The sequence below is a fragment of the Anarrhichthys ocellatus genome, unplaced genomic scaffold (genome assembly GCF_004355925.1).
Source record: "Anarrhichthys ocellatus isolate YVR2014 unplaced genomic scaffold, GSC_Weel_1.0 scaffold18, whole genome shotgun sequence".
NCBI lineage: Eukaryota > Metazoa > Chordata > Actinopteri > Perciformes > Anarhichadidae > Anarrhichthys > Anarrhichthys ocellatus.
Genome location: NW_022280048.1, coordinates 7,568,734 through 7,585,285, shown reverse-complemented (window position 1 = coordinate 7,585,285; position 16,552 = coordinate 7,568,734). Strand labels below are relative to the sequence as shown.

The window sequence follows — 16,552 nt, the reverse complement described above, 5'->3', positions numbered from 1 at the left end:
GTGTGTGTGTGTGTGTGTGTGTGTGTGTGTGTGTGTGTGTGTGTGTGCATGATAGGCACGGGAGTGTGTTAGTTTTCAGCATATAATATTGTAATGTGTGCAATGCCAAAGCCGTACCAAGAAGACTGAGATAGAATGACTCGAAGGATTTGTACAGTTTGTACATTTGTGGAATTAAATATAGAGATAAGAAAGCAGCAACTTAATCCAAAAATCTCAGGAACCAACTTTAAAGAAAAAGGAGGTATAGAAACAGCCCAATCATAGTTTTTCAGTGCGCTCAATAAGCAGCCGTGACATCTTAAGAGAATACTTCATTTTTAAAGTAAGATTTCAGAAAACCAGCACTATCAACAGAGACAGAAACCCTTTGAGATGCGGACCAAAGCGTTGTAGACTGCAGCCTTAATCTGCCAACCGGGCTGACGGCTCACCGACTATCGATAGGGTCCACATAAATCTTTCATCTCCCATTTCAAGACTCAGCCTGCTCTTGTTTTGATCTCACCCAGCATTATCAATAGATCCTCAAAAGTGCGGCCTCTTCAGTCTGCAAAAACAATGCATTTGACATATCCGAGATGCGCATTTGTATGTGTTACATTTTACTATTCTATGACAGCCGTTAATGAGATTATTATTATTTAACGGTGCCGTACACAAACAGACTTGATGACAGCTAACAGCCTCCCACATACTGTCTCCTTTGCTTGCAAGCAAGCAGGATGATAAATTGGGCCGGTTTGTCTTGGGCTATTTATTTTCAACTGAATATTCATGTCATATCCTGACAAAATACAAATTCTGTTTCTGTAACTTCTGCTTTATTAAATAATTGTGAAAGGAAATGAAGTGCGAGGAGTCGGTGTCTACCATTAAACAGATTTGAATGCACTATTGGACAAGTGGTCCAAGTCGGGTAACGTAAATATTGAGAGTGGGAGCATTTCTAGTGCCTCCACAACCTTGTGACGGTTGAGCCGGCTGCTCGCAGCTAACTGTGATAACAGCGGTAACAGTGCAAACATGCACTCAAAGCACAGACATTACTCCACTATATCTTTACATAACTAATAGTTGTTTGCTGCTATTAACGCTCTGAATAATAAATGTAGCACCTTTTAAATCAAATCACTTTACTAGACAGCGCCCTTTGCTCTTAAACCAGGACACAGCAGTGTATTCTCTGTTTTCCAAACATTTTAGGGCTGCACTGCTTTTTCAGTCGCAGGGACTCGTGAAGGTCCAGTGGCTGGTAGAAACAGATGAGCAGCAGAGTCGGTCAGCGGGCAGCTGAGTGCAGTGTGATTTCCTCTCTGGCATGCGTTGTTTGTTTTGCACCTGCATCCCGGTGTAAAGGTGGAGCGGGTCAGAATGTGAGAGACGGGACCAGAGGAGCGTAAAAGAGAGATGAAGGTGACTAAAGAACGCAGACAGACGAAGCAGAGCTTGGAGAGAAAGACGGTGAAGAGAAAAGGAATAAGGATCAAAAGTATTCATTTGAAGGAGGCTGTGGGACACAACTGAGTCAGAGCATGTCTTTGACCTCTTGTCATGGCATCTCTCCTATCCTCCCTTTTCTTTACATCCTCTTCCAGTCTATCTCTGTTAATAGCAGCCCACTCATCACCGTCGGAGTGCTTTCCAGCTTTCCCGCCTCCCCACTCAAACCCCGCCCTCGCTGTTTTCCTTGGCACTGTGCTGAAAAATCAAGCACTCCCACTGTATCTATTTGAACCGTTGGGATCTGGCATGGTTTTGCGTCCATCAGGCTTTCTAATCTGAAGGAATCAGCCACCCAGAAGTGGGTGGTGGTGGAGGTGGAGGTGTAGGGGGGGGGGGGGTCTACATTTTTTATGAGTTGGTGCAAAGCGAATCGAGACAAAAGCAGTTAGGAGGCAGCCTCTCCTCTTCGCCCAGTCACCTTTCAAACACACTCAGACCGGAGGCTGCGTGATGGTTGTTTGTTTTGGTTCACAGCCACCATCGCACTGCTAGACACTGTTAAAACCTCCTGTTCTACTTCCACCATCAACAGCTGTTAATGGTGGGGTTCAAATACAAATCATGCGTTATTATTTGATCCTTTTAGGCACAAATAGGAGCTTTGAATTTCACCGCTACCTTTTTCACTGTATTTTTTTAAACTTTAAACTAAAAGGTGAAGACCTGTTTGTAGAACAAAACAGACAATGACTTAAAGAGATGAACAATGGATGTTCAGAAAAAACATATTTAACATTGCTGTAATGTGAAATTATAATACACAGGTACACAACTGACTACTGCCAACCCATAGTTTCACTGTGACACAATCATACTTCATTAAGAAAGAAATATAAAGACATTGTTTTTCTTAGCATGCATATTTAATGAACTAAGATAAGTCTTTAGATTATACAATTTGTGACAGTGGCTTTCAAAATCAATAAAAATCAGCTACTGCATAGTATAGTATGGATGATGTAGTGTATTGCTAATTGCCTGTAACTACAAGGATTCAAACGGTGTCACAATAACAGCCGCTTGCCAGCCACTCTGTCTGTTATGGAGCAACAGTCACACGGTGGCTCCCTGCTATTCCTAACAGATGCTGAGATTTTATGATCATCTCGATGGCAGATTTTCCTACTTGAGGAAACCACTGACAAGCTGTTACTCTGTGTTTACAAGTAAATTAACTCTGGATAAGCTCTTTATGTATCATTATGGGTAGTGAGCCATTTAAAATGTCCCTTTTTTTGCCCGTACTTCACGATTTATGGCGTTTTCACCAATGCTTTTTTTGTATATGTGCTGCATTAGTGCAGCTACGTTAAACACGTTAGTTTAGCAAATGCATCATTTTGAGGAAATAAGAAATAATGATCAAAGTGATTTGAAGGTTGATGCTCAGAATGGACCCACGTTTGGTCTTTGCAACACATTCTAAAGGAACCCTTCAAACTGATGATTGATCGTTGTAAGAGTAGCTCGGTTAGTAATGTGATGTCATGTAAGACTATAGTTATTTATCTGCGTGTCAACTACAACACAGGATCGTCTGACACAATGTACACACAAAATACAACCTCACATGCCCACTTGGACGCAAACACACTGTTGTCAGGTTACTCATGTATTGGTAAAATGACACCTGAATGTTTAAGGTTCAGGTTCTAGCGAGGCCAAACCAGCAATCAATAATAGAACAATCCTCCAGAACTGACATGTGGCTCCACTGCCTTATCTCACCTCCTCTTGGATACGGAGCTACGGTCTTATAGCCGTCGACAGCTACAACTGTCTGCCTCTCAACACCTCCAGGCCTGGCCCTCAGAGCACCGCATGTGTGAAGTGAGTGCGCGGAAACATGTGTACTCTGCAGTGTTTGTTTGTCTTAACAGGTTGAACGACCGGTGGGTGGAAGTGGCCGGTGATTTGAGCGCGGTCATTAGGAATTTATGAAGCGCTAAAATGTTGGGTCTCCGGGGAGGGGGGATTGGCAGCTGTCGCACAGGCAGGCTGGCGACAGGAAAGGGAGCGGGCCCACAGTACAGAGAGCAGAGGCTGAAGAGATACCGTAGAGATGCCTGAAATATTTACAGTCGGTTTAAACTTTAAAGGTCCACCCTGTACATATGTTTATATTATAAATATCATCATTGTTTGTTCACTGTAGAATCATCATTTTAAAATAAGCGTTTTTTCCTTTGGTTTGCCCTGCAGATGTCACTCATCTCAATCATTTGTTTATCCATGAAAGATACTTTCATATTTTCATTGCAGTACCAATGTGCCATTGCCTTATAGAGACAGAATTTAATCAGATCTAATCTTTTCAAGCACAAGATTTTAATCACCAACTTCATAGCTAAAGTAGCTTTCGTGATGGCAGTGCTGCAGTAGACAAAACTCTACATTGGGGCCCATCAGTGTGATCGCCCTGAGAGACGTCTAAAGGAAGCCCACGCAAATAGAAATAACACAAAGAAATGAAGAAAACATAACTAGCATTAAGAAAAGAAATGCTGCATAGAAATTTTAAATTAGCAAATTGACAAAAACATACACTGATTTGACGGCATGCAGTAAATGTAAAAACAGATCTAGATATGAGGGCAAATCAATGTCAACAGCAAGCACAAACATCTCATTTGCGAGGTCTCATTCGTGCAACTCAAACAGCCACACATGTATATTACTTTTACCAACACTTTCACATTACTCCGCGCAGAATATCTCTGCTCACGTGAGCAAAATTGCAGCTTGCGAGAAAAAAACCATGCTCTGAGCGCGAGGAGCTAGGTACACCTAGCTAAAACCTATGCAGTCCAATACTGTATAATCACCCTATCAATCAACCTTCATTGCTATCATTTTTCAATGAAAACTGAAATCTATAACCTTCTAGAAGGTTTTTTGGTGTATTAGACCTCATTTGTGTTAATGAGGCGTTCCGACTAAACTGGCAACTGTTTTTTTTATAGTGTACACAGGCTAACATAGCCTGTATCATGCTAAGTCATAGAGTAAGTAATGACTACAGACATGCATGTTTAAAAAAGTGCTAAAGCTATTAATTTAGACAGTCGATAAAAAATGATTGATTGCGTTAGATACCTGTCCCTCAGAAAAGAAGCAGCTATGAGATCACTTGTTTGTGCAGTGAGGAGGGATGCAGTTTGAAGGTTAAGTGTAGAGCCATTCAAGATATTAGCTACTACAACGGTACACAAAGAATCTTCCCGATTTTTAGAAATGTGCCACAAACGGGGGGCTGCAGTTATCTGGCATTGTTTATTTCTTTATTTTTCTCCGCCAAACACAACAGAGAAAACACTGGTTGTATTAAACAAGTCCTCCATCCTTCCTTGGGATCCAGCCAGTATACATATCCTCGCTCCGTGCCAACACTGTGGGTTTTCCATTACAGCAAAGAGTTGCATTGTCAGTTTTTATCCAGCACAGTAACGTACTACAGGGGAAGTGCATCGCATTACATTGACTCGCTTCATTAGTTAAGATGACTTGGAAACATCCTCTGCTGTACAGTGTGTAGGTGAACATGACAAATTGACTGCATATCAGCTTTTAGGACCTTTTTTTCATTATTATTTTATTTTTTATTTTGCCAATATCCAAATTGTAATTACGGAAACTGATCCTCAGTAAGTGTTTGACACCACGGCAATATCATTGTTCCAGTGATAGATTACCTGTTTAGATCCAAGATGAAACCTTTTTGGATGCCACAGAAGCTGCATGACAGCTTTTAATTCGGATGAAAGCAGAGATGCAAATGAGTTTGTCAAGAGAGAATGTATGGTTGTTCGGCTGTGCGAGGGCAAACACAAAAGCAGCGGAAAAGAGGATAAATAACACCTCTAAAACACCAAAATATCTTGTGAGCATTGCTGCTTACACTATGTGACATGGCCACTTCTATTGCACATGTGTTCAGGATGCTTGCTTAAACTTAAATAGTAATGTGTTTTTCCTCCATATGTTTACCAAGAAATGCCTCTGTTAAAAAATGACCCCTGAAGCCACTGACAACAAGACCTCTGTTGGGTTGTTTGCCCTGAGAGCTTTTCGCTCTGTGCAGAAAAGGATTGTGGATATGAATATTTGTCTGTGGTATGTCGGGCTGATAAATCTGCAGATTTTTTATTTTTTACAATAAATGGGGATATATCACCAACCCACAAACTGTGAAATATGACGACCCAGTCAGTTTTTTTTATGGGCTGCCTCGATCAGAAAACGTGATTCAACAAGCCAATCAGATTTGGGTCCCCTTCATAAGTCACATGCATACTCTTTAGAATATACCCCCCATCTGAGTATCTCCACACACGGCTTGAGAACTACCTATGCAAAGGTGTGCCATTGTTTTCTCCGGAGCCAATCAGAGCAGACAAAGCTTTTTTAGGAGAGGGTCTTAAAGAGACAGACGCTAAAACGGAGCGTTTCAGACAGAGGGTGAATCCAGGTATATTCAGACAGACGCTATGAGAGAAATAAAGACTTTAACATGTTCTAGTAAAGACACATAATACAAGTATAAACCTAAGAATGAGCATGATATGTCCCCTTTAATTGAATAACAGTTGACATCGTTACATGTCGTGTTTTGTTTGACCAACAGTCCATAACCCCAAAATATTCACTTTACCATGATATAAAAAAAAGTAAAGCTATAAATCCTTTCATGTGAGAGAATGGCTTTTTTTTTGCAATGTTTTCTTGAAAAATGACTGAAACCATTAATAGATTATCAAAATAGGTGCCCGTTATTATTATTATTTTTTTGAAATCTTATCGATAAATTGATCTATTGTCTCTAGTGTTCTGTGTGGTTTCACACATGTGCATGTCTCAGAGGGAGAGTGTGACTACAGACATGCATGTTGTGAAGGCGGGTCTGGCGCTCTGCCAGCTCTGTTATTTCACATCCATCGCTGCTCTCCTAGAGCTTTGCTGCAATGTCTCTCCATAGACAACAAGAGACGCACTCCTGCAGCCTCGCTCCACTGCAGTGAGCACAAACACAATGGTCAACCAGGGAAAAACGCACTCGGCCAGAGATGCAGGATAGCACAAATCTGTCAGATTATATGATAGTTATTCTGTTATGTGGTGGGGTTTAACAATAGCGGGTACAGTTTGTCAGTTTAATTATTTAAAGACCTCTGACATACAATGTTCAAGTTTGATAGGAAGCTAAAAAAAAACAACCAACGTATCTAACATTTCTGTTTTCAATCTCATTTCTCTCCCTGCAGTTTTCTGTGAAGATCTACGTTCCAGCTTATATTTTGTCAATGCATCTGTGCAAGAGGTAGTGTTTGCCAGCACCACAGGGACATCGGTGGCCTGTCCCGCCGCAGGCGTGTCCCCTGTCTCACTGCGCTGGTACCTGGCCACCAGCGAGGAGATCTATGATGTGCCAGGGATCCGCCATGTGCACCCCAATGGCACCCTTCAGATCTTCCACATCCCCCCTTCCAGCTTCAGCAAACTCATCCACGACAACACCTACTATTGCACAGCGGAGAACCCCTCGGGGAGAATCAGGAGCCAAGATGTCCACATTAAGGCGGGTCAGTTTCTCTGCTCGTGAATGTCTGCACTACTGCTTTGTTGCAATCCAAGCAATCGTGGTTGTATTATGAGGAGCAGCACGTCTTACTGTTGCTCAGTATTAGTCTTATGCGCAACACCTCTTTGTCCTCTCCTCCGCAGTCCTACGAGAGCCCTACACAGTCCGGGTGGAGGACCAGAAAGCCATGAGAGGCAATGTGGCGGTCTTCAAGTGCATTATCCCTGCCTCAGTGGAGGCCTACATCACCGTTGTGTCCTGGGAGAAAGACACATTGTCAATCAACGCTGAAAGTAAGTTTGTGTTTTTTGTTCCACAGTGTTTAGTCGCCGATGAGGATCTTGTTTGCTGAGTTGTGTTGAGCACTGTGACAGCAGAGGTGTGTTTGGTCCAAGCTAACTGTAATCTTCTGACGTGAACCCGCACAAAGGCCCTGCTTGTACCAGCCAGCCGGGCCCATTCTGTGTGTGTGTGTGTGAGCGCGTCCACGTCGGTCTGACCCAATGACGGTGAGGTCCCGCTCCTCTTCCTCTGCCTGGTCTTCCACGGGAGCGCAGGCTGCCTGCCATGTCACTTAGTCTCAGTGTATTGACCCATTTCTCCGGTTGATAGGAAGCACCGCAGCACTCCGATCATTCAAATCACTTAAATGGAACGCTCGCCTGCGTGATTGTTTCCCAGCCCTGGGGGGCAAATTCACTTTATGTGGGGCATTTAGCAAACTCGATAGACGGGGGCTAATGTCATTTTGCTTTTGGATGGAGGGCAAATGCTGGCTAGCGACTGCTTTTTTTTTTTTGTTTTTTTTGACGTTTCACATTTGTCCGATGAGGCAAAATCGGCCATGTTGAAATCTATAGCAATCTCTTAATTGTCCTTAAATGGATTTGCCGTGAGCTGTTTTCAGATATGGCTATTTACAGGGATGGAATGTACACTGTAGGTTTTTCTCACTTTGAATACATTTGTGTGTTTGGATGTTATGAACTTATCACTGACTTGTCAAATAGTTTTACAGTATGGCTAAGAAGTTTGAATATTTCTGGAATGCTGGATCTTACAGAAAAAAGAAAGAAAGAGGTCTGCACTGTCAAAACAAAACATGTTTATCTAGAGCCGTAAAAATCATCACATCTGCAGCCATCAGCCATGTAAACGCTGTCAGAAAAATCAGCCACCAATCCACTGCTCTTCTCCATGCTAAATAATGGATGACGGAAGCCTATGAATCCATGAGCAAATGGTCTTTATTCACGTCTCAGTGCACGCATCATACTGACGCACAGTCCATTCCCCTCATCCTCTTCTACACACATTTTAAGTGCACTATGTGTGTGTGTCTGTGAGTCTATATGCACACTACAGTGACTGACAGCTCAATGCAAGATGGCCTGACCCCTTCATCTCGATGACCGGGCTTCAATATTTTAATTTTTAATGAACAAAAACAATATCAACACTTTGGCTTTAAACAACAAAAAAAAGTGAAATATAGCTTTTCTGTGTTATCTATGAATAATTGAATTAGCTTTTCAGTTGGGAAGGTGTAGCAAGGGTGTGCAGCGGCCGTCAGACAGGCAGTAAGTCTCACTGGACGTAGACCTTTTTGAGCTGTTGCAGGGTAGACTAACAAAGCACCACTTAAAGAACCCTGGTGTCCATTAGAAAAAAATATGAAATTATGATGAAAAATGCATTCAGTCAGGAGGTCCAATAAAGGTAACAGTGCAGTATAGCTGTCCGATACAGTGTTATTATACTGGTCTGGGGTTTGATGCTCTTGACTCTTGAACTTGGAAAAAAGATAATTTCTTCCAATGAGGCAACACAGTTTCATTTTTATAATGTATTTTCTCTTGTGTTTGTACAAAGAAACATTTTACAAGTTTAATTATTTCACCGAACTGGACACATTTTTCTCATTTCCACTAATAGAATACTAAACTCTATCACTTGTTAGTAAAGATGGCTATTGTTTTGTATTCTATTCTATGCAACAACTTAACCAAAGTATGTGGAAACAAGGTTTAGGTTTCAGTAGCTCTGCCTGTACAGCTAAACCGAGTCTTGGACTTATGAATCACTTTGTCCAATGAAATCACTTTAAAACCGGAAACATGTCGGGATTCAAGCAGTGACCAGTTTGTCTTAGCTGTGACTAACTAACAGAGTCAGTAACCAAACTCGGGATCCGACTGCGGCCTCCTGTTGGACCGGCACAGTTGAGCAGAAGCAGTAATCAGAAGTGGAGAATTGAATGGGTTAGTGGGGAAAATGAAAGGAAACAGGCAGTCGGATGGGATGTTTTCCATTTATTTCACAACGGAATAAAAGTAGTATTTTTAAATGTGAGATGGCTATCTTTGGCTTATATTAGTAGACATCTTCTTTTAACTCTTTATCACTTTGTAGTGCAGTTAAAAGCTCAGATTGATTTTACCATCATGTGGTTGTGGCAAGACTTCAGATTTGTTGCTGGAAAATCAAACCTTTCAGACAAACAATGAGTGAATGTGGCTGTATGGAAACACACAATGTACATTTAAAAGCTCCCCATACGACCAAAGTGCATTGTCAATGTCAAATAAATGTATTTTTATCCCAGATTACGTTTGTTTTTGACGTATCACAAGTACGTTTCTAGTCGTAGTCCACGGAAGTTAGTGTAGAGAGGTCTCTGGGGTAGATGAACACAGTAGACTTCTGATCATGTTCGTTGTTTCATTTACAAGTGTTTAAAACTGCTCCCATAATCAGGGAGGAAATACGCTCCCTGTGAAACCTAATTGAGAATGCAGTTTAGTTGAATGGTAATGTAATTTTGTTGGAGACATGGTCGAAAGGAAAAAACAATGGGCAGCCGTGAATTTGAGATGAGAGGTAATGTGTTTTGTGGTAATTTAGGTTTTCTACATTTTGTACTTCTTGATCACATACGGTAGAGCATGTGTAAGAACATGTAAGCACATAATTGTGTTGATTCATAATACTGGTTATGGTATGTTGAGATGATTCTGACAAACTGTGACCTATACAGTATGTGTATAGTACGCCAGAGCTGTTTTGAAATGGCTGGTGTCGGTAATGGTGGAACCAAGCGGAGGACGGGTGTGGGGACCTGTCTGGTGGATGACCCGTGTCCTAAACTACAGTTGGCTGACTTGCCTTTCAAATATTATACATCTTGTAGCACTGTCTGCTATTTAAACAGATAAGAAGGCCCAGATGTGAAGGCCCACTGTGATAATCATTTTTATTAAAAAGCCTTGTACTTTAGTTACGGACCATGTCTGGTGGAAACGCGCATACTTCCTGCCGGGTTGCTCTTTGGGATGCGTCGTGATGGACCGTGGCTGGCTGCGGCTGTGTTGCTGTGCAGGGCCATTCCCCAGGTGCAGCCTGCGTTGCAGTCACTGAGGAGGCCTTGTAGTCGTTTGCCTTGGCCTGATGCTGGCTGCTCTGCATTCAGCACCAGCAGGGCTTAGCGGCGGCCGACCCCCCCAGAACTACTGCAGAGACTCCCACACACACACTCACACACACACACACACACACACACACACACACACACACACTGGGGCTTCTTTTCATGCAGCACACGAGCTAAGCACAAGGGCCGTCGGCCATCACACAGATTCTCTTTGCTCTGCTCAGTCCTCCCTCATCTCTTAGCCGTCTTTTTGTTTCTTTCACTATCTCATACACACATGTATGAACTGTTACATTGTTAAACATGCCTTAGACGCCCTTCTATTTCTTCGTCAAGAAAAATTATTACAGGTTACCCACTTAATATATTAACCATCACCAGAACTGCTGGATTTGGTTGCATGTAGAGACAGTTTGTTTGTGGATATTGCAGATTGCTCCAACGCTTTCAGCCCGGCCATTTGCTGAGCCATCTTGTGCATTTCACAGTTTCTTTCATGTGTGTTGACATTTGGGGATGTGTGTTGGGAGTTATTTCTGCAGCCGGCCTCGATTGCCCGCAGCCATCGGCCAGAGGGAGAAGAGCCAGCCACACTATATAGGTTTAATTGGCTGTGCATAATTGAAGTAAATATCAAGAGTTACCATCAAAAGGCTGCTGGCTATTATCATTCCCACTGTTTCTTCTCCATTCCTCCTCCTCCATTTTAAAGGCAGCTATGAAGCCAGCTGGTATGTAGCCATTAATGTCTGTGAGGTTAGGGTCACACAGTTGATGGCCGTTGGCGTAAGCATTGTAAACATGAGTTTATGGTCTCAATCACTTTTTTCAAGTCTTTAGCATGATGTTCATTGAGTAAATGATGGTCCATTTAGAGTCAAATAGAGCATACACCAGGGTATGTTTAGGGCGGGGCTACCTTGTGATTGGCAGGTTGCTACATGGCGTTGTCCGGTCCGGGAGTTGTCCGTGTTTTTTTTTTCGTCTTTGTTTCCGTTTTTGGTCCCGTAAAAAACTGTCTTATCAAGTGTTCGGTTGTACTTAGCTCCACCCTCGTGTCACTTCTGGTTGCAAAAAAACAAGATGGCGATGACCAAATTGCCGTACTTGAGGCTTCAAAATGGTATTCCACAAACCAATGGGTGGCGTCTCAGCGACTACGTCTATTTCTTAGAGTCCATGCTAAGGATACAGTCAACTCTGAGATGGCTTGAGGCAGGCGTGTTGGGCCACGCTGTGTTGACAGTTAAAAATGTTATCAGCTAACATAAATGCTTCATTAACATGCAGCATACATAATATAAAAGAGAGGTATGTCACATTGAAATTCTTTTCCTTCCTGCATCACAGCTCAAGTGTGTTTTAGAGGAATAGTGACTTTCCAGTACCACTGTAAATATTTGTCAAGTGGGTAGAATGGGAGGTAATCATTCGCTATGTATATATACTGTGTGTTGTAGCCAGGGTAGCGTGGTGTAATAAATGTCTTTTGTTGGGAGCAGCCTTGAAGCGCCCTTGCTGTCAGTTTTGCCCTTTTCTTAGCATGCTACGTAGGAAGCGCAGCCATTGGCGCTGCACAACTTTGAGCTGGGGGCTGGGATGGGTGGGTAATGGTTTTACTGGTCCCTCTGTGGTGGAGATGTAGAGGGAGAGGAGGTAAGGAGGGGGAGAGAAGAGAGAGCATTACTAACTCTCTCTCTGTCTCTCTCTCTGCCTTCCTTCCTCCCTCTCTATCCCTCGCTCTGTCGACAGGCAGGGTTGGGACTCTGACGTGTGACAGGCTGAATGTTGAGTCTTTTTTTCCAGCTCTTGCCATTCCTTCCTTCCATGATTGGCTGGAGTATTGTTATTCACACAGAAAAATGGGTCAGGTGGCCTGTGGAGAATGGAGTGTTTGTGCGGACGGACAGCACAAATACGCGCACATCCATACCTACACATGCATCCCACACAGAGCTAGGATTATGCTCTGCAGCAGAGCGGCGGTGGCAGATAAATGACAGATAAATGAAAATAAATCCACGTTACGTGGTAAGCGTCTCTTGCGTTGAATTGTCCTCTCACAGGCTGCGAGCTGGTTCTCTCCTCACACCCAGTGGCAGGGGCTTAGTGAGATAAATAAAGGGTTGCACTGAAGGAAAAAAAATAAATAAAAAATCAATACCTGTGTGCATGAATCTGGCTGCAGCTGCCACAAAGCATTATGGGAACATGACGGGTAGATACACTTAGGCTGGGCAGGTTGCAGGCAGCATGATAAGCTAGCTGGTGAAAAACAAAAAAAGACTTGATTTGCAGCGAGCAGTGCATAGATAGATGTAAGTATTTATTAGTTATAAATATTCATATTGTAAGGGTGACCACCACTGTCACAAACGTTTAACAGTAATTCTTTTAAACCTAACCTGGGCAGCTACAATAATGGTTTATAGATTTGAATATTGTCTTCATAAGGCTTGATATAAGAAATATGAAATATAATAATCATTTTATTTATTCATTTCTAGCACCACAAAATCAAAGAAAATGTATAGATAAGAATATAAAACAATCCGATCAAATAGAATGGTTTACATGTGTAAATTTGAGTGGGTAAATTGTGTAATAACTATAACTGTCCACCCCTCCACAAATATAATATGAGTGGCTTTTTGGAAGCAAAACACAAGTAATAGTTAATTTGCTTCAATGCCTCCCTGCACAAATGAATGTCTAATAACTCATGCATATCATGATTGTGTCAGACTTCACATTGCAGTGTAGCAATATTTGGAATGCTATATTACAGCATTACAGGTAGAAAACACGACTGTGTATGATTCTGCAGTTTTGATTACATGCTTATCCAATGTCACAAAAGTCGCTAAGTGTCCGGCAGCACTGTAAGACATCAGCATTAAATACTCTCACTCTCACCAAGTCTCCCTCCACACAGCCTGCCGCTCCAGCCCCAGACTGACACAGATATTAGTTAAATTGGCTGATGCCCTTTCCATCTCTGTACCGCACTGGCGCTGCAATGATCACACTCCCACCTCCGTACTGTGCTGTTTGCTCACCAATAACCGCAATTTGTTCTTTATTAAACTCTCGGGGCTGGGAAACAATATTAGGGTGCGAGCTGGAGGTGTGTGTGCGCGTGTGCGTGCGTGTGTGTGTGCGCGCATGCGTATATATCTGAGCACAGGCAGGAGGAGGAGGGCCGGGGGAGAGATACTAAACACTGCTTAATCTTTGATAAACAGTGAGGTCTCCTTTGTGCCGGCGCAGTTTGGCACATCTTCTCCGGGCCGCTCAGCGCTGCGCCGGGTCTACAGCTTCCAGCTGCTTCCTCCGTAGGCTCCCAGACCTGGATGGAAGCCAGGTCATACGTGGCTCCCTGCCAAGATACAGATTAGCTATAAGCGCAACACGAGCTAATCGCGGACGGAGCCGCCAATTAATTGGCACTTAGACATTCCGTGGACTGTATGGATTTGGGGGCAGGATGTTATCAGTGGATCTGGAGTGATTGGCATGGATGTCACTGGCGGTTAGATATGCTCACATGTCATATATTTGAGGAACATTTTTTTGTTGTTGCATGTGTGATAAGGCTGCAGCTGTATGTAAAGCACAAGCCAGAAAGCTGTTGAGAGTGCTGAGTTGGGCCAGGGTGTGTGTGTGTGTGTGTTCACAGGGAGGGATGTTGGATCACTTCCTGTCCGGGTGAGGGGGGGAGAAGCAACATGACATGGATGATGCATTAAGGCGTAAATGTCTTTGGAATGCAAGCTGACATAATGCAAGTTGAGGTTTTGGTGCATAGATGCTGATCAGAGATAGTCAGTTAAACATCCCTCTGTCATTATGGGACAGGGATTTTTCAGGCATTTAACCAATCCCCTCTCTGATGTGACATCACCTGAGGATGCCACATATAAAACAAACACAACAGACTAAGTGTGGTGGACAGCTAGATGAGCGTCATTCACGTCGCTGCAGAAACGCCCGTGTCGCTGAGCGCTACGTGATTGCTCTCTGTCAGCGATTTGAAAAATAAATAAAAGAGAAAGGTGATCCTCCACCGCACAATTCTCCGTCTCATCCATGTTCAACCCTGCTGTACTTTGACGTCACAGAAAACAGTTTGCGGGGAAGACCTTTGACTGGCGACAGAAGACTGCTTGAAATCTCAGCATCATTGTAGGAACCTGCAGAGAGGCCGGTGTACATAGATACGTGTGTGTTGTAGAGAGACAGAGATGGTATTGGTGTGTAGGAGGAGGAAAAAGAGGGGGGGCGGGGGGGCTGTGAATGGTTGCTCTTATCGCGTGCATGCAGCTGCTGCAGTGTCTTTGAGAGACCGAGGGGCTGTCCATGCATGCCACTCACTCTGCCTATTCACAGCCTCCCTCCCTTTCTATGTTCCCCTCTATCTCCCTCTCTCTTTCCCTTTTCTGTCGCCGTCTGTGCTGCATTTGACGGCGACGAAGTGTTTCGAAAGAAAGTGGGGGAAAAACATCACGACTCGAGCTTTAATGCAGACTCATGACATGCGAGCCCTCCGTTTTTTTCACATCCTCACAACAAGGGACAAGCAAGAAATTAAATATTGGTTGACATCGCCACGACTGACGTGCGTTTGTTTGTGCGAGGGCAACGCTGGCCCGGTGCCTCCCTTTGTTGACACACGTTTTTAACATTTCAATAAATCACGGCTGTTTACGTCAGCAGGCCTCAAACGTAGCTCGTGCTGCTATGACAGAGATTTCTTTTTTCAGTTAAAGCAGATTGTTTTCTCTCCACAGAATCACCTTTGTCGCAAGTATGATGAGAATAATTTGTTGCATGACAATTAAGATACAAGCAAATAAAAGCAAAACTTGCACAGAGGTAAAGCCTGAGGTTCCAACCTTAGCCGTCCCACAAGTCAGTCAGAAGATAATAGGGATGAAGATTCCTCCCCCTGCTCCGCAATGCTAATCAAAATACAAATAATGAAGTGAATTAATTCCGCGGTGCCAGTATAAAGGTGACCTGAGGAAAAGTATAACCAAGACGAGTCACCGTGGGAATTCACCTTGATAGATGGACATCTCAGTGCGGCGTGCTGCACGCGTTGCTTCGTCTTTGCCCTGGTGCCCTGTCATGTATCGGCACACTCCTGCTGCAGTATTTCTCGAGCTGGGATGTGTAACCTTGACTCTGAAATACAGAGTGGAGGAGCAGATGGTGAGAAAGGATGATTAAGAATCACTTTGGACCAGCAGATCTGGGAGGCCTTGAGATGAGACAGACCGTCCATGGGTTTATTTTAAGGGATTCATGGGAAGATTTTCCTTCTTTTTTGTTGTCTACCATTTCTTCACCATTATGGTATTAATCTATCAACTAAAACTGATTGAACTTCATTTTTGAGTTACCACGAATTAAAAGATAAATTATAATCAGACAGGCAATACAGATTTTTGAATTAACTATTGAAATAAAAGTTTTAAAATTTGATGTTTTAATATTTCTGACAGTATTTAAATGTTTAATCAACAAAATACCAAAAGCAAATTTGTTACATATTCAAGGCCAAAAAGAAATTGCAAAGCTGCATATTTTCAGTTTTTATAAAATGTAGGATTCATCTGGTTTATTAAACCAAAATATATATATTTTAGGAATGTACTGAATTACTAAATCTTTATTTTTCTTTTAATAAAATTAAAACGGTGTACAGTGACATTTGTGTGTATTGTTGAGCTAATTATTGTGGTAAGAACCAAGACTTTCCTGTTGTTATTTAAATGCAAGATTTTAAATAATTATGCAATATTTCGTTCAAGATGTATTTATATGTTTGAGCTGAACGGCTTGAAATATTTTCACTCTACATGCAAACTTCTGGTATTTAAAACATTAGACGAAAACTTACTCTTTACATTATTTTGTCTAAACTGAGGAAACCTAATTCTTGGGTAATGCTTGCATAATCCTTTAGTTCCACTCAGCGACTATAGAGAGAGGTACAATACGGAGGGAGTCTGTGTAAAAATACTTCTGAGGAC

The 16,552-nt window shown here is 42.6% G+C and overlaps 1 protein-coding gene across 3 annotated transcripts in view; it reads left to right on the top strand.

The window, feature by feature from the left end:
• dscama (Down syndrome cell adhesion molecule a) overlaps positions 1–16,552 on the top strand; it is a 91,983-nt gene that overhangs the window by 13,502 nt on the left and 61,929 nt on the right. For all 3 annotated transcript variants that reach the window (XM_031857489.1, XM_031857490.1, XM_031857488.1), the window contains exons 2-3: positions 6,768–7,085; positions 7,228–7,377. In XM_031857489.1, the coding sequence (XP_031713349.1) occupies positions 6,768–7,085; positions 7,228–7,377 (468 nt within the window). The remainder of the gene's footprint in view (positions 1–6,767; positions 7,086–7,227; positions 7,378–16,552) is intronic.